We start from the raw sequence: 24,904 nt of genomic DNA, 5'->3' as shown, positions 1-24,904 counted from the left end.
TCTAACCTCTGATGAGAATTCAACGCCCGTAACTAGTGCAACAAAGTTACAGTTACTGGCACTTCGTGAACCAGGCACCCTTAACTTGCAGCACCCAAAATAGGCGTTTTCAGTAGGCGTGGATTCAGGCCCGCGGTTACCGCAGAACGGCTCTAACACCGGAGGCCCCCTGTCCACCTGCATAAATCGGCGTTTCCGTTCACCACTTCCCCTTCGCCGAGCCAATTCAGAAATCAGAAGCTGCATTCATCGATACAAGTTTTGCTGAAGATTCTTTAACCAGTCAGGTGAACGTTTCTACCTCATCAGGGAGATCGGAGGTAGACAAGGCCATGGAGCCGATGGCGATCGTGACGGTGACCGGCGGGGTGCTGGCCCCCGTGTTCGTGCTCCTGTCGCGGATCCAGCCTGTCGTCGACTTCTTCCGCCGCCTCTGCGACTGCCTCCGCCACCCGCAGCGCCGCCCGGCCAGGCCGGTCAGGGCGCCGTGGAATAAGCAGCCTACATCCGCGGAGTGACCCACCGTCACCTCGTCACCATGTTGGAGGGGGGCCATGTAACGGGTTCTGGTAGCTCCATGCTCTGGTTTCATGGGAATGGGATTTTTTTATGATGAAACATGCATGTGAATAATGGCATTCAGTTTTTGCTTGGATCAAATCATCAATATATTGGAAATGGAGTTGCTAGCGCCGATGAAAATTATAACATCAAGAATACATGCTTGCACCATAAAAGATTAATGTTTGCAACATCAAAAAATACGTATAGAAACGCATCAAAACATCTAGATGCAAAGACTATCACAACATCATAACTCTGTTTCATGCATGCAACATCCATTCAAATTCATTCAACATCAAAATATAACTACTACATCGTTAAATTCATCCAGGTGCAACATGAAAAAAATGTTGCCTTCACGGAATCAACTAGCAAAGAAGGACACCCCTAGTAACATGAATCTCAATATCTCAAACCAAACATTGCAACATTTAAAACATTCTACTGCAACCGCATCGCCACCCGGATCTCCCGCTGCCAGCCCGAGCACGCCCACGCACGATATGAAACTAAAGTTGAGGCCAACAATGTTGGCTCTTCCACTCCCACGCCGTATCCAGCTATCTACGCCAGGTGATTCTCTCTCCTCATCGTTCACTTACCTTGTGGATGGAGGCGTTAGAGCACTGCTGCTCGATGCGTCTTCGGCTGTGACTTTGAGCGGGGCTATGCAGGGAAAGCAAGAGAGAGGGGAAGCAGATGTTAGCCCTGACAATGGGCCGCGATCCTCCCCTAACCCCACCCCGGCCCTCTTACTCTAGGGATCAACCCTAATCCTTTTATATATATATATAGGAAATCACTGGAATCTGCGCAAGAAATCGAATTTTCAAACTCCCAAATTAAAAATCTCGAGTTACTATTCACGGCACTATTCAAATTCAGCTGGCACTATTCAAAATATCAGGTACTATTCAAATTCCGAATATGAATAGGAGAATCCCACTCACAAGGTGGATGAACCACTTCAGGGGGTTTCTCTTTATGCACTATTCTTAATAATAAATAGGAAGTATTTAACAACTCAGCGAGCAGAGTGTCGCTTTCACGCTACTATTTACAGCAGTATTCTGGCAATATATATTGGCTAAGTATGCGCTTAACTCTTAATTAAGAAAATGAACAGTGCACGAGCACTCACTAGGGAGTGGCTCAGGCACCCAATTTCTTCACTGTTTGAAGATAGTGACTTGTGTGGGTTGTGAAACGAGTGCGTGATTATTATGTGCGTGATTAGTGAATATGCAGAGTATGGCTATGCGTGCTTCCCAGGATCTTGGCAGGTTGGCGAAACCAAAAATTCAGCCGGTGGAGTGTCTTATGCTTGTGTAAATCCTACTCGGTACTCACCGCATGCATCGCTAGCTTGCTTCAGAACCAGGCCTACCCGGTCTTCTCCCGAACTAACCCCGGCCACGCGCACACAGGACTCAGGTTCTACCGTCTCCCCAGGCAATTCCACTCGAAGGGAACACTTCTCTGCAGACACAGGCTCTCTCAAACGCCTCTCCATGGGCTAAACGAGAGCAACTCAACGCAGAAGTTTCTCCTCTAGGGTCCCTAGCGTAGAGACATTGCCCCATATGAACAAGCTCAAAGGAAAGTAGGGAAATTCACAGGAAAGTTTAATCCATTTCCACAGAGCAAACTTACATACGGCTTTCCCTTTCGGGAAAACCCAAGCACTTACACAACCTTGGATTACCTTACAGGCGAAGGGCGATTACAACAGCTCCCTTATTTCTATATTACAATGGGAGTGAGATGGCTACTAATTAGGTGGAGTGGTGGTGGATGCACTCTGAGTATTAGGCTCGGTGTCTTCTCTCCTCTTCTTGGTCCGGCAATGAATGCGTGCGTCTGCCTTCTCCTTTTATAGACAGGAGGAGCCTTCAGGCTTAAGGAAGCTCCTGGACACCCGACGTCTTCAATTATCTTCCTTTACTGTTGTCTAAACAGCTAGACAATAACGCTGGCTTCAATAATTGTCCTGACTACAGTAGAACTCACTGTTCAAATTATTGTTTATTCCTTTTGTCTTGTCCACTTCCGCACAACTTTCTTCACGTGATATGGATATATTTGGGGGTATAGTCTTCCACGCCCAAATGATTGATATCACAGACATTATATATATATACACGCTATCCAGCCCTACCCTTTCAATTTCAGAATCCTAACCCATTTTGAGCTCTCGGGCCGATCCTTTTCATATATAAGCATGTTGGCCATTAGGGCTGTTTCAAGCAAGTATTGTAAGCCAATCCAGTTTCAAATACACGTATGCAAGCCTGTGCGGCTGCAAGCAAGTTTCCCTAGCAAACGAAAGCAACAGGACAGCAACTGAAACACGGATGTTCTTTTAAGAGCTGGTCGTGCACTTCAACCATACAACCTCAATCACAGATCACAAGTGAAGAATACGAGTGTAAGAATCATATGCTCGATGTAAACAAAAACACTAAGAATTGAACGAGACAGAAATGAAAAGAAAAACAACCCAAGATTGCAATTCAGTGATCTTTTCATTGCCAAGTGTACAAATTTCTCAAGCATCTACAAAAAGCTGCCTGTCCTGATCAGAGCAACAAGAGCGTCTAACAAGCAAATTGACAGCTTGTTCATGTGGACCCAGAGTTTCTCCAAATTGACCATCTCATAGCCAATATTTGTTGGCAGGTAAATGAGCCCATTGTAGCTCACATCAAGCTCAACCAGTGACCTGGAGTATCAACACCAATCAGTTGGATAGTATTACCAGCCAAAGAAAAGGACCAGAGTGTTACCTACCTACACTTGGAGATGCTACTGGCAGTGCTCTGAGCCTATTACTTGACACATTCAGAACTTTCAGATTGGATAACAGTCCAATGGTATCAGGAAGAGAAATCAAAGAATTGGCAGCAAGACGAAGCTCTTCAAGATGATCAAGTCCTCCTATAAAAATGATGCAGTTACCATTCTAATTCAGACTAAAATGATGCAGCTACCATTCTAATTCAGACTAATTCTGATCCTAGCAGAAGTGATATGGTGTTCAGATTAATTCTAATTCTAATTCAGAAGTGCTACAGCAGACTAAACCATTCAGGCTAATTCTAATTCAGAAGTAATACAGAGCTCATATAATTAAGAACATCGATCATATATTTCTTTGCAGACGAGAACAAATGCATCAAACTAAACTGGATCTCGGCCATAGCACCCAAAAATCAACCATTGTCTCCTGGATCTATAATGCAGAATAAGCAAGAATCACGCTACTGTAAAAAATTGATAAAGCAAGAAAGCCGATTCCTGTAATAGGAAACCAAGCATGGGGCATACATTGCCTGACGAAAGAACTGTTTGCCGTCCACTCTAGTAGTGCGTCCTGGAGCGGATCGTTTGGAGAGAGAAAAAATCAGGGAAAAAGTTGCATCAAGCCAGGACTAGTGGGAACTTGGAAGGAACAAAGGGATCTGAATGCTGGATGGTTGTATTGCCTGATCAGCGCTACTCTACAGAATTGAGAAAACAAGATAGGCAAAGAATTGACAAACCTGAATTCAGGGATGGAGGTCTTGTGCTGCGTCACCTTGCAGCTGGACTGGCCAGTATCTAGCTCCCACCTTCACCGGATGCGGATCTTGGAGATGAGCGGCGGCGGCGGCAGTGAATCTTGAACGGATGGAGCGGAGTGGCCCACCCGGCGCCTCAGGCCGTGATGCAGCCGCAGGTGGGAAGCGCCGGCGGGTGACGTTGGAGGCCACTCTATGAACTGAATTTATGAATTTTGTTTCTACCAGTTGGTAACCACTAACAAATCTCTAGTCATAAAATAAGGCTCAAGAAGATAACAACATAGAGCTAGCCAGGCCTCAGTTATCTGATAACATATTGAGATAAAAGTAACTGCAATATGCTGCACTGGATGAATTTGATTGGCTACCCTGCCCTGAAAATTTCGTACCTTTAGCATTACAAAATACAACCAATCAGCCACCAAAATGGACAGATGGTTGATGAACTTACTACGATAAGTGAACTCTAAACTCTGCAATAAGGATTGTCTTTATGGATGTTGCCAATTGTTTTTCAATGTTTTTTCTGTTTTTCAATGTTTTTTCTAGGCATCAGCGGAACCTTGCAACAAGCAAGCTGCAATGCTTGTTCTATCTCGTCAGAGGTATACTAACCAATTATAGTTTTCCTTTTCTTTTCTTTTCTTTTCTTTTCTTTTCTTTTCTTTTCCCCCATGCAGATCGAGTTTGCACCAAAGGAATTCGCCGGATCAATTGGTGACACCAAAGGAACATTTGTTGTGACGTATCTCAGGATTCAGACAAACTTAGAAACATACCAGATACATGGCACAGGGCTGAACGCCCAAGCGAATACTAGCGCAGTAGAGACTAGCATTGTGGGATTCTTTGGCTGTCAAGGGGACAATCTGATTTGGGTCAAGATTTGGTTCTATGACCAAACTTGCAAGAAAAAACAGTGCACGCGCCAAGATTTGGGTCACTTACCGGCAGGGAGGAATCGATCCGAGTCCAGATAGGTGGATCTCCACGCCACGACGACCCAGCGGCCAGCGCCGGTAGAAGGCGGAGGATAAGAGGCGGCCGGCCCCCGTCGACGGACGAAGGCTTGGCGTGGAGGAGGAAACGCCGAGCTCGCTCAGGTCGGCGAGGTCCAGAGCCGCGGAGTCCAGCGGTCCAGGAGGGAGGCTAGCGCCAGCAGAGGCCCAGCAAGGCCGTCGATGGCCATCGCCGAAGCGGAGGGGCGGAGCACACGCGAGCAGCGGCGGCGACGGCGCCCTCTCCAACCCTACCTCCCTACCACGATGAGATAGAGGAAGGAGCTCTTTCCTATTATCCACGGGCCAAGCTAGTTTCTATCTAGTACGGGCCAAAGTTCAAAATCCAGACTACGCCAATTCTTTTGAAACACGGTTCAATCCAATTCTATTCTTTATTTAAAAAATTCATAACGAGTCTTAAAATCTTGGCTCATGAGTTTGAAGGCCCGCGAGGCCCTCGAATTTTCACGCCCCACCATCAGGCCTAGATGTGCTGTCGCCGACAGCGACGAGGTGGAGGGGGGGGGGGGCATATAATATGTGGTATATGTTTGGACAGGTGGAACATGATGTATGTCTAGGATAAATGCGGTGTTCAAATAATTAACATTTGATTTGTAGCGTTACCGTATTTGAAACGATGGAGAAACATGTGTTGGTAACTCACAGAATTATTGTATTTCCTCCCGTTTTTAAAACACAACACTTTTATCATCTTTTCGGGTAGAAGACAAAAATACATGGGTCCTTTCACATAAAAAATTAATGAGAGGCTAATGGAGTTAAATTGAGGTACCTGTACATGTGGTCATAACGTATTTCCGACCATTATGCTGTTATTTTTTTTCTTCTACTCCTATGGTGGATCTCTAGTGAGTGAGCTCAGTTAGATTAGATATTGAAAACTTTCAACTGGTGGGTGAGGTCTATATATTATATAGACCTCGAAGTTTAGAATTTCTTTCACACAGCAAAGCTTGACCTGAAAATAATATATTATTCAGCGGGTTTCCATGACTACTCCATTGGACAAATGATACACTGGCAGCGGTGCCCATTTCTATTCTGAAGCTCTCAGCTACTCTTTTAAGTAACCGAGCATGGTGTAGACCGTCTGCAGCATCGACGGCACGAAGATGAGCGCCACGGCGGCGGCGAGCGAGACAGCCACCCACGGCGACGGGAAGAAGTGCAGCACGAAGCCGCCGCACCAGCTGCTGACGCGCCGGCCCCGGTGCCGCGCCACGGCGTCGAGCATCTCGCCGTATTCGTCGGGGAGCCGTGCCCCGACGGTCTCCTCGCCGAGCTCCCGGAACAGGGCCACCAGCTCGGCGTCGGTGCGCCGCGTGCTGGCGAGGACCCCTCGCTTGCGGAGCATGGCCGCGTCCTGCTGGCAGCGGACCAGGCCCTCCATCCGCGCCACGTGCGCCGTCACGCACGCGCCGTGCGCCCAGTAGAAGTGCTTCTCGAAGGCCACGAGGTTGTGGAGCACCGCCGCGCTGTACTCGTGGACGTGGAAGCACGGCACGCTCATCACGGCCACCGGGCTCGCCGGGTGGCGCCAGAACCGCATGTCCAGGTCTCCGCAACTCGACGACGATGCCTGCCGGAACCACACCGCCAACCGCCGGAGCTCCATGGCGCACGGGAACAGCCGCTCCGACTGCTTCTTGATCTTGAGGAGCTTCCGCGGCGTCGAGAGGACGCAGTACTTGTCCTTGGGCACGCGGGACCAGTGGAAGAGATGCAAGACGTGGTGGAACTCACCGGCGGCGTCGCCGGCGCAGCGCGTTCGCTTCGGGCAGATGTCGTCGAAGCATCCCAGCACGAGCTCCTCGACGGAGTGCCGGAGCCTGAGCCCCGGGCACGAGGCGGCGAGGAGCCTGACGGCCGCCAAGGGGACCTGGTTCTCGAGCACGAGCATGTCCAGCTTGATGTCGTCGGCGTGCTGCGCCACGGCCATGTGCAGGATGAAGTAGTCCCTGTTAATGGAAGCCGCCCGCGCCACACTGTCGGCGTCGTCCCCGGTGCCGGCCTTGCTGAGCATCATGCTCACCACTAGGACGAAGCAGCTGTCCAGCAGCAGCATCTCCAGGAACTTGTCCTCGTCGTCCAGCGTCCCCGCGGCGGCCGAGTCCGCGCCGTCGACGGAGAACTCGTCGCGGAGGCGGTCGCACTCCCGGCTGAGCGCCGCGACGTACCCATCCACGTCGAGCCCGCACTGGTCCTGCAGGTACCTCATGAACGGCAGCTTGGCGTCATCCGGGAAGGGGAGGCCGCGGTCTCCGCGGTGGAACGGGCCGATGGCCACGGCGCGCACCGCGTGGAGCGCCTCCACGCGCTCGCGCCGCGCGCACGGCCGGAAGATCGTCCCCGAAGACTCGCCGAGGTACCACAGCATCGGAGTCCGCGAGATGAGGTCTCGGAGCACGGCCGTGTTCACCGTCGCCGACGTGAGCTTGCGCAGCCACTTCTTCTCGTTTCCACCGGCGCCACCCACCGGCGCCGCGCCACCATCGGTGGTTCCAGGGGCGGCGCCCAAGTTCGCGTCCGCCGCGATGTCGATCAGGTGGTGATGGTTCCCCGCCATGGCGATTGCTCCATCCATGTCTAATGGGAAGTTAATCTGAATTAATTGGAAGAGGTCAGCACCGAGTTGAATTTGTTACTGTTTTGTTTTGTGTTGATTAGAGCGTGAAAGATCGGCGCAAGGTCCGCAATCAGCGTCAAGCGCATTCTTGCTGACCTCACTATGAGACAACAATGGGGAAAGAGGTAAAAACGAGAATGATACATTTGTTGGGCTGGATGTCACGTGCGGTCTGATGTCGTTGTGATCTTTATAATGCAGGCTTGAAACGGACAGATCGTAGGATTTCTTGGAGGGACTTCTTACCCAACGGCATCTCGATTTGTTAATTTTGTGTCCGCTATTGTCGGCACGAAACAGAGAAAAAGACAGGTGCTTTTTTTAATATTATATCTTTCAATTCAATCGAGTAGAATAATCTATAATCACTAGAATCAAGATGAACAAGAAGCATACAGCCATATAATCCAAAACCTTCCATTCTTTTTTTACTTTACTTTTCTCACACGTCGTATTAGGTGCTTGAATATTGTGGCCTTCTCAGGCAACTTGTTAGAGCAACTCCAGCGGTACTCCCTATTTGAGGTCCATACTTTTTTGATTAGGGACTTCTATTTTTGGAGGCTGTGATTTCTAGCAACAACTCCAACAATACCCCCAATCCCAGCCCCTACTTTTCCTGACACGTAGGACCCACCTAGATTTTTTCCAATGTCATTTTCCCCTGCTCTCTCTTCAGTGTCTCTCTCTCTCACTCCGGCGTGCGCTAGATCTAGCTCGAGGCTCGAGTCTCTCTCTCTCTTCACGAGGCTGGAGCCGGCGAGCTAGGCAGGGGCGCTGCTGGGTGCTGGCGACGCCCGCGGCGCCGTGTGGGACGGCAGCACCTAGGCCTAGGCTGCAGGCCCGAGCTCCCCACCATGGCCAAGGAGTAGGGGCGGCACCGCGAGCCTGGCCTGTGGCGGAGGCGCGGAGGAGCGGGACAGCGCTGCGAGCCCGTTCGATGGCGGCGGTGCGGAGGAGCAGGCGCTGCAGACTCGGCCCACGGTGACGGCACACAGGAGTGGCAGCGGCAGCGGCGCGCAAGAGCCTCATCTCCCACCGATGCCCTCCCCGGCTCGCTGCCGCGCGCTCCTCCAGCTCACCCGCCGATGCGCAAGATCCGCCTCTGCTCTGACCCGGCTGGCCGGCGGGAGCTCTGCCACAAGCACGGGCGGATCTGGCCGAGCGCGTCGGAGCTTCACCTCGTGCGGGCACGGGTCGCTCGGGCCAGCTGGGCGGGCGGGAGCTGCACCGCCGGCGAGACGAGGTGCGCAAGGGAGGCCGCCGGGAGGCGCACCAGAGAGGAAAAGCTGCGGATCCAGCCGCCAGTGCGGCGGTCGGGTGGCGGTCGGCGTGGAAGGGGTGGATCCGGTCGCCCGACTGCGGCAGATCCGGCCACGCGGGGGCCTGGACCAAGGCCGCTGCCGGTCCGTCGGCCTTGCCGGAGCTGTCGACGTCGTCGGTGGGTGGCGGCGCGGGAGAAGCCCAGGAGAACGGGAGGGGGTCCAGCGGTGGAGGAGGTGGGACCCACGAATCAGAGGGTGAATAGGAGGCTCCTATTCCTGGAGGCTTGGGAGTGGAATTTGGAGGCCCATGCAAAATGCCAGCCAAAATAGGAGCCCCACTGGAGTTAGTTTTTTTCCTCAAAACTCCTAAAATGTAAGATGAGGGCCTATTTAAGGGCCTCCACTAGAGTTGCTCTTACCGGCGATGAGCTGCCACTGCGGATCAGCCGTGGGAGAAGGTGTTGCCTGTGTAAAAATGGTCATCCTCGGGCTTACAAGGAGGCCCACAGGCTTAGCCCACAGTCAGAGGAGGTGGGTGTGAGCTGGAGGGTTCGAGTTCAGGATGGGATGGGGAAGTTTTTTTCCTCATGGGGAGGCCGGGGCGGGGCTCGGAATTGGAGGGGGGCGAGTTTGAGGCTAAAATTTACCCCGCAGGGACCTATAGGACTTGAAAAATAAAAACAAACAGCTCAAGACACCCAATCAATTAAGCTCAATTCCCCATCCCCATCTACCGCCATTGCCGCACCTGCCCGGTGCCCGCTCGGGCGCTCGCCGGCGGCGAGCCACCCTCGCTGGCTGCTGCTTCGACTCCGCCAGCGTCGCTCTAGAGTTCGATCACCTAGGCTATCTCCTGTCCTTCCCATCTACCCTTTCTCGGTCTCTCAGCGCATCGCTGCCGCTCGCTTGCTTGGGGGCTGAGCTCATCTTAGCTACCGGTAGCAGTGTCGTTTGCCGCCGTTTGGAGCTCCGTGCGTGCCCAGGACCCCGTCGTGGCATCTTCCCCGACCTCCCCATCCACCGCCGCCACTATATCTGCAGGCTCGGCTGCCCAGTGTCTTACCTCGCTGGCTCACTCCCACCATCCAAGACGACGCTGGCTTCCCACCACCCCTCCCCTCTGGGGCCCATCGGGATGTGGGGAACGGGACCGGGGAACGATTTTGCCCCGTTTGTGCTTTCAAGGCCAGGAAGGGGAAGGTGATTCGGGGATCGTGTCAGGGACGGGGATTGCTCCCCCAACCCAACCCGCCCCGTTGCCATCTTGAGTTCGAGTTGATAGGTAGGCGTTGGATAATTAACCGAGATTGAAAAACTGAAATAAAATGATCAGAGCTGAAACAAAAACTTTGGCTATAAATTCAGTCTCAAGATCTGATTAAAAATGATGAAGTCCGGTCATTTGGGCCTTTAACGTCGGCTAACACATAAAACCAATATGTAGCCAAGAAAAGCTTTCACCCCAAACCCGTTATAATTCCACAAGTACAAACCCTAGCAATATAACCTGTTGGCCACACTCCTCTATAGTTCATTTCTCCCTCCCCCAGCCGTAACTAGGTGGCTGCCTTCCGTTCCCTCCCCCAACCACTCATGGGCGCCCCTGGTTCTCTGATATTGCCTCACGTCACATGTCCTCTAGCCATGTAGGATCTAGGGTACTAATTAGAGAGGGTGAATAGATGGTTTTAACTAAAATCATAAACACTTAGCAAATTTAGTAACACCAATGAACTCCTATAGATATACTAAAATCTATCACTAGTAAGGGTTTGCAACCTAGGGTGATGATAAATAAGCAATTGAGAGTGCATCTAGGCCCCTAGTGGGTTTGGTGGATTGATTGACACCACGATTAAAGGACTAACCATCTTGTTGAGTATATGAGCAGGAAATGATTATCATATTTGTAATATATGTGATGAAATGTATTAATGTTCAAGACAAGGCTCATATGACAAGATGAATGCCACGACATGATCCCGTATAAAAATAATAACAAGCAACAGTTATCATGTGAATTGGGATATGTGTTAATGATGAAGAATTTACTTCAATATCCAAATGAAGCTTGTTGAAGTATGTGATATTCAAAATGACAAGCAAAGGCATTGTGAATGAGACAAGTTGTATGCTTATGCATAGTCTCATATTTTAGAAAGCTTTCCATAGAAATGCATGTGATATTTGATGATCAAGCAAGCATGGAAGAAATGTTTTTCATTATAATGGCCAAAATCAATATGAGTTCAAGAGGGCTCTTGTGAATAAATGGATGGGATCGAAAGGCAAGTTTCTAGAGACTACGTAAGCAAAGGTTTGGCGTGAGCAAAGAAACCAATAACGATCAAGTCCAAGAATTCTGAGGGACAAGGAGAATTTCGCATTGAAAAGCGTCATCTACTAGAGAAGAAAAATAGCTTGTGAATCAAAGTGAATTTCATTGTTGAGTTGAATGTGATACAAGCGTATATAAAAGCTATATGTGATGTAAGAATGAAGAATTGGAATTCGGGAATGGGTTTCTAGAAACTAAGCTTGGAGAAGGACAATTGTGGTTGTGCCGAGGAACCAATGCTAGGGTGACGAAACGTTCTTTGGTTTCAACTTGAAGAATCTTGATCATGTATGGTTTTCATGTTAGTAAGTATCAATCTTTCTAGAATCTTATCGAAAAGAAAGTGACTTGAACCAGAAGTTGATTTCATTCAAGGATAAAGGTTCAATGACACTAGCTCAAGGAAGATGTGCTCAAAGTAAAGAAGCTAATGTGGTTGCAATCCTCAGTTTAAGATTGATCATAGCACGGCATAAAGTACAAAAGAGAAGCTCAAGTGGTTGAAATGTAATTTTTCTTGATCTTGAGTATAGGAGTGTTGTACTATCAGGAGGGATGCATCACAATAGTCATTGGTTTAGTCTCAGTGCTCAAGTAACCTAAGTGAGTTGAGAGTGACACAAAAAGCCTCACGTGCACATTTGACATTGCTGCCAGGGCCAATCAGAAGTTTCAGATTTGGCACACGTGGCACTAACGGCTAGTTGGTTTGAAAATCCAGAGGTTCCGGGTTGTGGGATCTGGAAGTTCCGAATTCTAACTGGCTCATAATGGCTAGTTTCTTTGGGACCAGTTATTTATACCCCTTAGCCCCCTCCTTGGTGGGCTGCTGTTTTAGGCTCTGTACATTCATTGTTGGTCATCCCAAGAAGTTTGGTAGCCATTGTTGAGCTCTCCCCAACCTCCTTTTGTGAGATTGTGTGATTAGAGTATATCCTTGAGTTGGGTTGAGATAGTGAATGCTTGAGAGCACTAAAGAGCACAACAAACCTTGAGCACTTGAGCTTAGCTGAGATTTGTATGATTCACATTTGTTACTCTTGGAGGTGAAGCCTCCTAGACCGTTAGGCGTTGCCGGCTAGCTCCCAAAGATTGTGGTGAGCAGCGGCAAGTTTGTTACAGCAACGATCTTGTGCCACAAGGGCACATGGTCATATAGTGGAAGGAGGAAATAGCTTGACCTTGTGGTTGCCATAAGCTTCCTCAATGGAGACTAGGATTTACACGTGGGTGCACGGGGTGAATCTGAACTTCGGTAAAACAAATCCTTGTTGTCGTGGGCTTTTAGGGGTACCCACTGCCAGGTGGTGGAACGCACCCGCCTAATCCCCGAGGGGGAGTACTCGGGAGAGCGCTAAGCGATTAGGCCGATATGGCTTAGGGGCAAGAACGCAAGAGATAAGACTGAGAAGGCAATTCTCCTTTATCGTGGTTATCGTGGTGTACATCAGAGGTCGGGATTACGAGGCCGGACCTCTATCGCTCTGGACCACTTGCTGGCGTTGTCTGTTTGTGCGATGAAGTCAGAGATCGGGTTTACAAGGGTGGACCTTTACCGCTCCAGACCACACGTAGGCACCATGTTATTACAAGGATGTACTCTCTTAGTCCTATCTAGAGGTAACCTACGGCCGCCTTCTGTAAGGCATGCACATTCCAGCCGGAGTGGAATTGCCACCTTTGAGTTCTCCACAGTCGTCGGAGGCGAAGGCATCCTGGACGTGCCTGAATTGCATCATCCAGCATCACCTCGGGAGCTCGGGGGGCCCTTCCCTGCCTAAGAAATGTCATATGCCTAGGTAGCATGGAGACGAATTCTTTGGCTATGAATGGGAGTGGCCCAGCCGCCGCTGTCTACCGCCGGAAGCCAGCCCGATGATCGCTCATCATGAGCTGGGTGCTCAATTGGATGAGCACGGAGCGTGGAGAAGGGCAGTCATTCGCCGGCTCGACCTTGGTGCTGGCATTAGGCCCCCGCGCCTGGTGGCGGGATCCTGTCTGCAGCAGCACCGAGAGAGACTCGGTCCTGGCGAGGGAGGAGACGATGGTAGACTTCCCCCGGGCCACAGCGGTCGGCTCCAGGCTTCACATTGAGAGAAAGCCTTGAGCCGACGCCATGCCGTCGTAGGGGAGTCCTGGTGGTTGCTTGAGAGAAAACCATGAGCCAACGCAGAGGTGTTGTAGGGTGACGCACAGCAGGTGTCTTTGCTGCGCGCCGCCGCGCCGGCTCTGAGGTGTCGCAGTGGCGACGCACAGCAGGCGCCGCTGCCGTGCGCCGCCGCACCGTGGGCATCGTCATCTCGGCGCCGTGGCATGCGGCGTTGGTGACGCCATGCCCCTCTTCATCTTCTCGTCGAATACGTTGCAGAGGATGTGCTCAGCCTCAAAAGCCTGGAGATATTGCCAACGCCTGCACCCTCCCCACGGACGGCGCCAAATGTCATGGGCTTTTAGGGGTACCCACTGCCGGGTGGCGGAACGCACCCGCCTATTCCCCGAGGGGGAGTACTCGGGAGAGCGCTAAGCGATTAGGCCGATCTGTCTTAGGGGCAAGAACGCAAGAACACTCGGGTTTAGAGTGGTTCGGGCCGCCGGAGCGTAATACCCTACGTCCACTGTGAGATGTATTGCTCTTAGTATGAATGAGTCTATCCTCTGCCCAGCCCAGCCTTGAATGTGTCTTCCTCTAGCGAGTGTCTCCCTTTTATAGACCAAGGGGACGCGTACACAGGCGTTCAGACCCCGACAGGTGGGTCTAACGTGGATGTATAGTATACTGCGCAGAAGGCTTCAATGGAGCTACAATGGTTGAGAATCTCTTCTTGGATACGCTTCATCACCCTGTAGACTCTCTTGACCGAAAGAAGTCCTTATTTGTCCCATCAGCGAGGCGCCCGTTGGGGCAATGTAGCATGCGGTGTAGTCTATCGAGGCTACCATGTAGGCGTCATAATGGGCGAAGCCGAGCCGTCGTGCCCAACTGGCATAGTAGACTGACATACGTGGCATGGGCGGCACCAGCGATTGTACTGTGCGCCTTGGTAACACGCGACCAACAGTGCAACCTGGCAAAAGCCGCCTCGGGCTCTGCTGTGGCAGAGCGCACTTCCGCCTACCGTATTGAATGCGGTAGGTAGGCGAGTCTTCCAGTGGAAGCCTCGCGGCTCCGCGCGCGTGCCCGCACCTGCGGACACGTGGCGGCTCCGGACCAGCCCAGGCGGGGTGTCGGATAGTATATGGGGGTCCGTGACCTGGCGAGGGTCCAGTACTCCCTGGGAGGTCCGGGGCCCCCAGCTGTTTTGGCTGAGGGCTACCTCCTCCGGGATACGTGGCGTCACCGGACCTTCCCCAAGCGGAGAGCGGGTCCGGGCCATTTGCCGGGAGAGTAGGGCTCCGGACCCGGACCACAGGGGTCCGGCTGCTCGGCCGTCAGGGCGTAGTTAAGGATAACTACGAGTCCTTTGCCTCGACACAGCAAGAGGGGGTACCCCAATCCTGGGGTACCGACACTTGTGTTCATTGCATTTATATTTGTTTTGTAGATTTGAGGAGCTCTCCATTAGACACTTGTGTCTTGGAGAGATTGTTGTTTTGTGTGTGCTGGATCTGTGTGAACCTGCTCAAGGAACTTCACTGAGTAGACTCTACAACTGGGGTTTGAACTTGTGTTCATTTATTAGCACTACTTTTATTGCGTTCACTCTTCTCTGTGTGAATCCAGAAGTTCTGGTTTTGGTAAACCCGGAAGTTCCGAGTTCACCTGATGTCCTGCTCAAGTTCCGGATTTGCAAACCCGGAAGTTCTGGGTTTGGCAGACAGTGTGTTTAATCCGCTACATTTGAGTGAAAATCTATAGGTGCGCCTATTCACCCCCCGCCTCTAGGCGACATTACGGTCCTCTCAGCAATTCAATCTCTAGGAAAATAAAGTGCTCAAAGTAAATTACATAAAGAAAATGAGCAAAGAGATAAACGAGCATAAGGCACAAATTTTTCCCATTGTATCAATGACTTGCTGGTCACCCTAATCCACATTGAGGTGATCAAAGCTTCAACTGCTCCTCTATCAAGACTTCTCTTGATCTTGAGTAGGCATGAATCAATGAACCTTTCCACACCTTGATTCCACAAAAGAGTTGTTCTTCACTACTCCGGCGAAGTGAGCATAAGGACCTCTCACAACCAAAATGGGGTGCTCCTCCACAACCTTCTTGAGAGGGCTCAACTATTTTACCTTCTTCAAGCCGTCTAGGGAGTGGCAACTCCCAAGAGTAACAACTCAATGATGCATGCTTGAAGACACTTTTTTTAACCATATGACCAAAAATGCATCTTGTTTGTACTTGAGTATGGAAGAAGAGAATATTTGTGTAACCGACGCATTCATAATGATTTACTAATCTTGCATTTGAATATGCTTTAGCTATCAAATTTCTACGAAGAAAATTAGCATTGATATTCAATATTTCATCCTCATCACTGCCATCATCCACTTCCATAGCAGAGTCATCTCCCACACCACCAATAGAGGATTCAGCTACCAACTCACTAGGATTAGGACTGTAATCATCATCATTGGGATCATTATCATTGCCCCTTTCTCTCTTTGATGAACCACCTCTTATGATTTTAGAAGTTACGGTTTTAAAGAACTTTCTACCACTCCTGAGACCAAGAATCAATCATGAGAACTATTAACCTTATACAAAATCCATCAACCACAAGTGCATGTTGTTCTGTAGCAATCAGTAGCTTGTGGACCATTGTTGACATTTCTTACCATCACCACTAGATGTGTTAGTTCCTAGCGACGGTGCCAAAAAAAAATGCTAGCGGGTATTTCATAACGTCTCTTAGTTCCTGGTGACGGCGCCAAAAAACGCTAGCTGGTATTTCGTAACGTCTCTTAGCTCCTGGCGACGGCGCCAAAAAATTCTAGTATGATCCTGGTAACAGCACGAGAGATGTCTTGACATCTCTTAGAGCAATTACAAGAAACGAAGCTATCATGAACCATGAATCATTCTGCAAGCGGACGAAATTATCGGTGCAAAATTTTTCCTAGAGAGTATTTCGGGGTGTCATTTATATTTTCGTAGGGAAGGCGGCGACTAAATTGTGTAGGTAGGCAGAATGAAATAATTGTAATGGAATATTCAATTGCATAAATAGGGTAAAATAAATATTGGTTGACAGGTAGTGTGACAAACAAGTGAAGTCAGCTCTGGTAAAGGTAAAAAGAGGCATGGAGCTAGGTAGAAGTTAGTCAATCAGGTATCTAATGTACTTGCAGAAATTATACAGTTTTACTAGCACTTTATACTTTGCACATGGTTAGGCTCTCTCTAGTTATTTCTAATACAAGGGAGAACTATGCTAATGGCAGACAGATATGACTGTCTAGCGATCACAGCATTTTATAACTTCCTACCCACCCCCCTAACCGAATGTGGAGGATTACAATGGCACCAAATAGGGCTGTCACCACCTGCAGGCTACCTCTACAAACCATGAGAAAGGGCGACATCTAGCAACACTTATTTAACCTAGACACCATGCCTACATTAAAAGGTGATACTCTCGTATATCGCCCGGAGCCCCCACCCTTCGGATGGGCAGACATCATACTAGGGCAAACATACGAATACTGGAGCATGTAAAAGTTAACTTGAACTAATTCTCTAACCATGCAAAGCATATAAACAAAACAAACAAATCATGAACTCTATATCTGACACCGCATGACATAAATCATGCAAATATAAATAACTGTAAGATAAGTCTATTACAAACAACCAAGCATTACAAAGTAGAACTAGTAGCGAACCCATACCTATTCTCCGAAGCATGCCTGGGGACCCGACAACTACTTCACATAAGCTCCACTAGCCAAGAACTACACAAGAGAGGAATTGAGCTTGAGCTTCAACTATAGGTGTGTCTCTATTCTTACACCCCCCCCTCTCATATTTATAGAGGGTGAAAAGGAGGGGTCTTCACCCGAGTTGCAGCTGCCCAAGCACCTTGAATTGACCTTAGGAAGCTACCACGAAGCTGCCTGCAGAAGGGGTAAGGCGGTGGTGCCCTGGGCCACTCAGTCACTATGCACGCAACGAACAACATAGTAACAACAACAATTTGATCCATCAATAACTTGAGTTTCACCCCCAAATCAACCAGTCAAACTCTAGCCATAACATCTCCTCATCACTAGCACAAGTTCCACCAACCAATTTCATGAACCCATGGCCCAAAAGTAGATCGCACCCTCAAACCATAAGCACCTTCATTGATGGAATCCAAGAACATGAGATGGAGAATTGATGAAATACTGAGAGGACACGATGGTGGTTCTCGCGGAGTGTCCGAGGATGCGCTTTGACCATCCGGGAACTAGCTAAACACCCTCCCCCTTTGGAGGTTCTTTTCATGTGCAAAGGAAAAAGAGAGAGATGTGGCAGAGTTGTGGATGGTTTGGTGGGGAATAAAGATGTGGAGGATAGGATAAGGCTTGGGCTGGCTGGGTCCACTGAAAATATGACCGAGTGGCAGACCGTCTGCCAGTTAACTTTGTAACATCAACAGAACACATTTGTTTCTGGTGGATTTTAAATCTTCAACGGTGGACCGTCCATTGCCCATGGTGGGCGTACCGTCCACCTCATAAAACTTTTGGCGAACACCATTCTGTGTAGTTTCTAGGTAAATTTTCCAACTACCTATGGGCTGTCAGCTTCTTACCCGTGGACCCGTGGATAGTCTGCTCTGTACTGTCTAGACTGCCCAGAATTGCGATGATATTTCACAAGTTTGAAATTGAAACTGGGATCATTGCTCATGAAGATTTTGAAAACTTCCAAAAATATTATGGAAGCAACCAATAAACTTCCAGAAGTATGTTGAATTAAGAAAACAGGATAAAACATGCAAGATTATGGTTAAATCAAAACTAGCTCAAAAATTCACCTAAAATACTAGTGAGACATGCTTGAAGATGCATAAAAGAGCCAAACAACATAGGTACAAGATTTCAAGCCGGATTTGAGAAGTCAATGATATTTAGCTCATTTCTCAACTTGCAAAACTGATTCTCATCCAAGGGTTTGGTGAAAATATCCGCTAATTGATCATCGGTGCCAATCCCATCAATCTTGATATCACCCTTGTTCACATGATCCCTAAGAAAATGATGTTGAATATAAATTTGCTTGGTTCTTTAATGTTTAACCGAATATGTTGCAATTTTTATAGCACTTTCATTATCACATAATAAAAGAATTTTTTTCAAATTTCACACCAAAATTAAGAAGTGTTTGCTTCATCCATAACAATTGAGCATAACAACTTTTGACTAAAATATGTTCCGCTTTGGTGGTTGAGAGAGCATTTGAATTTTGTTTCTTTGAAGACCAAAAATCAAGTGACCTTCCAAGAAATTGACAACCACCAGAAGTGCTTTTCCATCAACTTTGCAACTGGCATAATCCAAATTTCAATAAACAACCAACTCAAAATGAGCACCCAAGGGATATGAAGTGAATTTCAAATATTTTAACGCTTCAACGGTCAAATGTCGTTATGTAGGGGTAGCTTGAAATCTTGCACATATGCAAACACAAAACATGATACCGTGCCTAGATACGGTTAGATAGAGCAAACTACCAATCATGGATCTATAAAGTTTTAGGTCTACCGGTTTACCTTCCTCATCAAGATCAAGATGTCCATGTATAGCCATAGGAGTCTTGATATATTTGGTATCTTCCATGCCAAATTTCTTTAATAGATCCCTCACATATTTAGATAAACACACAATATATAGTATCTTTCTTTATTTTCCCTATTTTAAGATGTGAACTGCTCTACATGTACGTATATATCAAAATGGTCATAAGTTTTCTAAACACACAATGCATACGCTTACATACGTGTACGCACGTGTACGCACTCTCCCCTATAAATACATGCATGCAATTCAATTCACCTCTATAAATATACATGCAACCCTACCCCATAAGTAACTTTAAGAGACTAAGTCAGCAAGTCTTTAGATTGACGAAGTCATCATAGATGCCTTCTAGTCAATAGATGTAGGAATATGGGGTAGCAAAACAAAATTTTTCTACCGCATAAACCAGGATTACTGCAGTTTTAGATCACGGGATTACCACTAGACGCGCGGTTGCGGAACTTCTGTAGCGCGTCGGTGTAGTGCAGATGGAAGCCAGAAGTGCAGTTGCGTGAACCTCCTCACAAACGGCTCGGCCTTGTGCAGCAAGCGCAGCACCTCCACGAAGTCCACACGTACGGGAAGAAGCTTCGCTCTCCGGATTGCTAGATCCGCAAGAACGAACTAGGGCTTGATGCGCGGAAGGAGAAGCAGTAGAGAGAGAAAGGGAGGAGGGCGCCACCTGGAGGGGCGGCTAGGGCTGCTAGTTGGGGCACCCCTCCCCCCTCCTCCCCTCCTTTTATAGCCCTGGTGGGCACCCCTAGACGGGCCCTAGTGGGCCCCACCTTGGGCGCCCCCTTCAGGTGGGCTGCTCTATGCCCCCACCGCAAATCCAACCCTATGGGCCTCTCTAGGCCCATTAGTGCATCAAAGTCCAGTCTAATTTTGATCTCATCCTCATTAGGCTTCTGGCCCTTAAGTGTGTGACCCTATGGGCTCACGCGTGAATAGACATGGCTCAGTACTCCTACTGGTCAATATTTGATAGTGGTCTCTAGCAAGACGTGTCAACTCCTAAGCACGCGCGAATCATATCTGTCGAGCCATCACAATCTTATATATGTTGTTCCCTTTGCCTCACGATATTTGGTCTAGCTTGAAGACGACCACTCTTTCTCGATCCCGTGATTCAGAATCCTTGGTTAACTCTTAACCCTAGCATGGCCATGCATTTCCTGATCCGAATCACTCGAGGGGCCCAGAGATATCTCTCTCTTGTAGAGAGGGGCAAATCCCATCTTGACCGACTATGTCTCACATCATGCTTTTTGACAGACCCTAAAGCCACCTTTATAACTACCCAGTTACGGTGCAGCATTTGATGGCTACTAAGTAAGTTGGTTCACATCTTGAGTACATACGACGATCTCAGGTCTTAGGTCACAGCGTACATATTGTGTAATGAGAAGTCATCATCTCGTGTTGGGTCAGTTCAGTCTCATGTCTCACATGAGCCCACATTATTAGTTTGACATCCCCATGTCCATGACTTGTGAAATGTAGTCAATCAACTAATACATGTGCTAGTCTAATATTCATGTGTGTCCTCACATGAACTCTGACTAGGAACACTTTAGAATATTCATACAAGTATAGAGTTTCACAAATACTTCACATAAGCATTAATCAATACAAGTTGTCATCCATGAATATTCGAGGAACACTTTATTAATCATGAATACAAGGAAATATGATTGCCTCTAGCGAATATTTCCAACAATAGATTCATTGTCGAATAGCGTCCGTTAAACCTGAAATAAATTTAAGAAATAAAAACTATGAACTTGGGTATCTAAGACTCAGAAATTTGGGGACAACTCGGTGCCTACTTCAATAAAAACCATTATAGATTGATAAGGTCATTAGCGGGTCGCTTAACCAAAAGCCTTGCATCCTTACCTTCAACAATCTCAATCTATCGCCCTGCCTATGTGCGTGTTTGGTCTGTGTTCATAAATTTTTCATAACATTTTGCCAACCTATAATTAAGAGATGATGACTAATAATTCATTTATCACGTCTCATGTAAATATTGGCAATAATATTTATGACACATGGTACCTAAAGATAAAAAAGCATAGGAGGAGTAGTTGTGATGCCAAACTGTAGCATCCTAGCTTGTCACGTAGCGAAATCAAGGAGAGAGTGGACTGTGGGCACGAAGCATATTAGGAATGCTCAGCCAAGCCTAGCAGCACTATCAGGATCTAGTTCCTATGCACCAATTGGGGGAGAATTTGGAAACAAAATTCACGAGAACACGATAGTAGATCGGGACCAGGTAACGGCAGGTAAACTGAATCGAGGACAAGTTCAGAGGATACTCGATACAGCCGTTGCCAGTGAGACAACGAGGTCCTACAGCTACTTCTAACCCCTATGTTTGCGACAGAGTTCTTCACGATACCTCCCACCAGCTCCATCCGGTCCTCTACATAGGCTAGGGTCATTAGTATTAGACACACTACTAATTAAACTATAACAGATAAATGCACTTAGGCATGCCAAATGACTTGAACTAAATAACAATCATCCGATTTAAAATGGATGGTCCACAGCCAATGATGAGGCAGTACGCTGGAATGAAGTCTGACGAAACTGAATCGCTTCTAGTCTGCCTGACAATGTGTAAGGAACATGGCCCCATTAGGCCATAGTTTTGTGATTTTGGTGATTGAGTAACAACGCAATCAATATGACTAATGAGTTTGTCAAGTGAATATTTATAGATCCCAGGGATGAAGCAAAAAGGCCAAGCAAAACAAAACACGAAGAAAGAACTCAAAGAAAGATTGAAATGTACGAGTTCTGCAAAAACCAGTGGCACCGGATTAATCGAAGCAGAGGCACCGGTCTATCCGGTTGGCACCGGATAAACCAACGCAGAGGCGTCGGTGCAATTTGCAGCACTGGTGGGGGAGGAACTAAGTGGCACCGGATGAACCGACGGTGCCAAGATGGAGTGTCGGAGTAATCACCGGAGGATGTACCAGAGAGCATGACAAGTGCGTTGAAGCGAAATCTTCAGCACCGGATGATCCGACGAGCACCGGAGCATTGCGTCGGAGCAATGATGTCATCGCTCAGGTATAGATTCCTTCAGTACCGGATGAACCAATGCTCACCGGATGAACCGACGCCACCTGACCGGTTTATCCGGTGACTGCCAAGTCATCTGTCAAAGACCCAATGGCTACCCCGTGGCGCAAAGTGACCGGATGAACTGGTGCCCTACCATCGGTCTATCCGACGCTACGCAGAAAAGTTGGGTAACGGCTCCCAATGGCTCTCTTCATTTGGTGGCCTATATATATGGGTTACCCCGATCATTTGAAGTTTGCTAGAGTTGCTACAAGTCTCAAACACATCCAGGAAATCCTCCAAGCCAACCCAAGTGCATATTGATCATATCCTTAGGTTTAGCACTAGCTTTAAGAGTGTAAGTGCTAGATTAGCTCTTGAGTGAGTGAGCAAGCAAGGTGTTGTGCCTTGTGGCTGGTTCTTGAGTGAACCAACAAGATATCTTGGTGCGCTGGCCCCTTGGAGCTTTGAAGCTCGCCGGCAACGTCAACAACCCTCCGACTTGGTGTGGAGCGGCGTGGACGACCGTGTGCGGGGGACGTGGAGACCCCCATCCTTTATGGAGAAGCTCTTTAGTGGAAATCGGGATCAAGGTGACCGTGATTGAGTTCATGGGAGAGACTTGATTGCCAAAAAGCAATACTCTTAGTGAGTGCTTCAACAACGTGGATGTAGGTGTGCCTTTGTGGCTAACCGAACCACGGAATAAACACCCGCGTCAAGAGTTTGCTCCCTCCTATCCCGCTCTTTACATTTCCGCATTTCATACTAGCAATTCTTGTGTGCCTTTACTTTCATAGAGTAGTCTCTTGATAGGAATGGCTATAGATTGCTAAACTCTTTTGGGATAGGGGTTTCATACTAGAAGAACCTTAGTTGCACATCTCGATAGCATGTTTTAGTTTTATATTGTGCAATTTAGTTGGAGCCATAGGTTAAGGTTTTAAGTTGTCTAATTCACCCCCTCCCCCTCTTAGGCTAGAGCACCCGATCCGATCTTTCACATTGCCCCCTCCTTGACATCCCTATCCTCAAGGATTGAAAGATGGAAACACCTTGCATATGAATGCAACATCTTCCCATGTGACCTCTTTCTCAAGTAGATTTACCCATTGTATGAGCCACTGTACCACTAGTTCATTGTTTCGAGGAATTAGGCGACGTTGAAGAATTCTATTAGGAGCTACTTTGATAGTTGAAATGAATCGGGTTCTCGTATAGCGAACCTGACTCCCTGTATCGGTGTGATAGTCCCTGGATCAGATGCTATCACATATAGAATCGTTATTTCAGGCAACATCGAAGTCATACCACTTAAAGAGTACAAACATGGGTTTAATTATTACATAAATACTGAGAGTTTCATAGTTTCCTCTCCTTACAAGCCCGTAGGGCTGAATTCATAGTTCAGACAGAAAAGCGGAAGCGGTTCTAGTCTTCTAGGCCATCATCTTCGGGTCTCCTCTTCCCACAAGAAGACTTGCGCGTACCCCAAGCTTTAGTCGTACCAACCATCATCGTTGGTGTCGAACTTCTCCTCGGATCCTTCATCTTGCCAAGCTATTCCCAAGGACGGGATAGGTTCACGTCACCATCCGTTTGCAAGCTTTATGGATGCAATGGTATAAAGAGTAGCACATCTCTTCTCACCTCGGGCTATTCTGGCATCCCGGACTCCCGACCATTGTCTCCCTCATCACTCTCTTACACTCTCAATCGGTACGAGAACTCCCTCTCCTCGTACCTCAGCTGCAACACGGCAGGAAGACTCGACTAGGGGGAGGTAGACATATAGTAACCCTACTCTATTCAGTGAAGCTGAATCGAGAATCGTACATATCCGAGTACGCGGCTATACATATAGTTTTACACCCTGAAGGGGTTGTACACCTGGACCCACTCGAATCATAGCCGATCGGGAATGACCCTCCCGAATATCGAAACACCGGTCTAAAATCACGAAACTAACGGCTACGGCCACCATCATGCTTTCCCAGGTCTGGGTACGATCCCCCTTGAGAGATCGTCCCGGGACTGTGAAACCTCTCCCTGCTGTGTCGGGGTTAACGAGGGCCAACACCCCTTCACGCCAGCACAGGCCCTCCCCCTGCACTGATCTCTATCCTCCTGCAAGCTTAGCGCCGCACGTAGCTAGTCCGGACCAGATCCTTCCTCATAAAGGATAAGTGGTTTGCATGCAGTCAAAGTTCCATCACCAAGTCCAGCCAACTCGGTCCTTACATGCCGAAACGAGCATCTTCGTCACAACGTGTTTCCGCCACAGTGGTCCGCAACTGGCACCCATTATAGGTATGGCCCACCAACCTCTTCCTACACTATCTTGGACCCCGAAGGATCCGTCCCCAAACTGGGAACTCTCGTACCCGCGATAGGTACTCGCAGGGCATGCCCAACACATGCCCTCGGCCCTCGATCCGAGATCGAGTTACATTGCTCGTCCCCGCGACATCACCCTATCCACCGTCTCCTTCATATGTAGCTCATACACCAAGACTACACCTCAAACTATACACACTCATAGTCTCCTAACCATATACTAGAGGAGTAGGTGGTCAAGGGTAGGTATGTAAAAGGGGGGGCATGCTGTTTCTCACTCAACAGAAAGTAAAGCGTAGTAGATCTAAACATGCGATGACTATAGGAGTCAAGAGAAGAGATGGGCGTGAACCTGCTGGCTCTTCATAGAACTCTTG

At 48.4% G+C, this 24,904-nt stretch overlaps 1 protein-coding gene and 1 long non-coding RNA gene across 3 annotated transcripts; both read right to left on the bottom strand.

The window, feature by feature from the left end:
- Positions 1-2,903: 2,903 nt before the first annotated feature.
- On the bottom strand, positions 2,904-5,434 carry LOC120660129. Of its 2 annotated transcripts, XR_005669378.1 has the most exons (5): positions 5,076-5,434; positions 4,107-4,980; positions 3,892-3,937; positions 3,355-3,501; positions 2,904-3,286 (listed from the first exon to the last, which is right to left on the bottom strand). It is a non-coding gene; the product is annotated as an uncharacterized LOC120660129 (long non-coding RNA). The 2 variants fall into 2 exon arrangements; XR_005669377.1 differs by having other exon boundaries at positions 4,107-5,425.
- A 671-nt stretch (positions 5,435-6,105) lies between these two features.
- On the bottom strand, positions 6,106-7,923 carry LOC120660127. Its single transcript, XM_039938482.1, has one exon. The coding sequence runs from the start codon at positions 7,734-7,736 to the stop codon at positions 6,207-6,209; it is 1,530 nt and encodes a 509-aa protein (XP_039794416.1). The 5' UTR covers positions 7,737-7,923; the 3' UTR covers positions 6,106-6,206.
- Positions 7,924-24,904: the final 16,981 nt, after the last annotated feature.

Source organism: Panicum virgatum, chromosome 2N (assembly GCF_016808335.1).
Source record: "Panicum virgatum strain AP13 chromosome 2N, P.virgatum_v5, whole genome shotgun sequence".
NCBI classification, from domain to species: domain Eukaryota; kingdom Viridiplantae; phylum Streptophyta; class Magnoliopsida; order Poales; family Poaceae; genus Panicum; species Panicum virgatum.
This window is presented reverse-complemented; position numbering and strand designations above follow the sequence as displayed.

Excerpts from the sequence above, each read along its gene's own strand:
- LOC120660127 (XM_039938482.1), bottom strand. The coding sequence starts at position 7,736 with ATGGATGGAGCAATCGCCATGGCGGGGAACCATCACCACCTGATCGAC.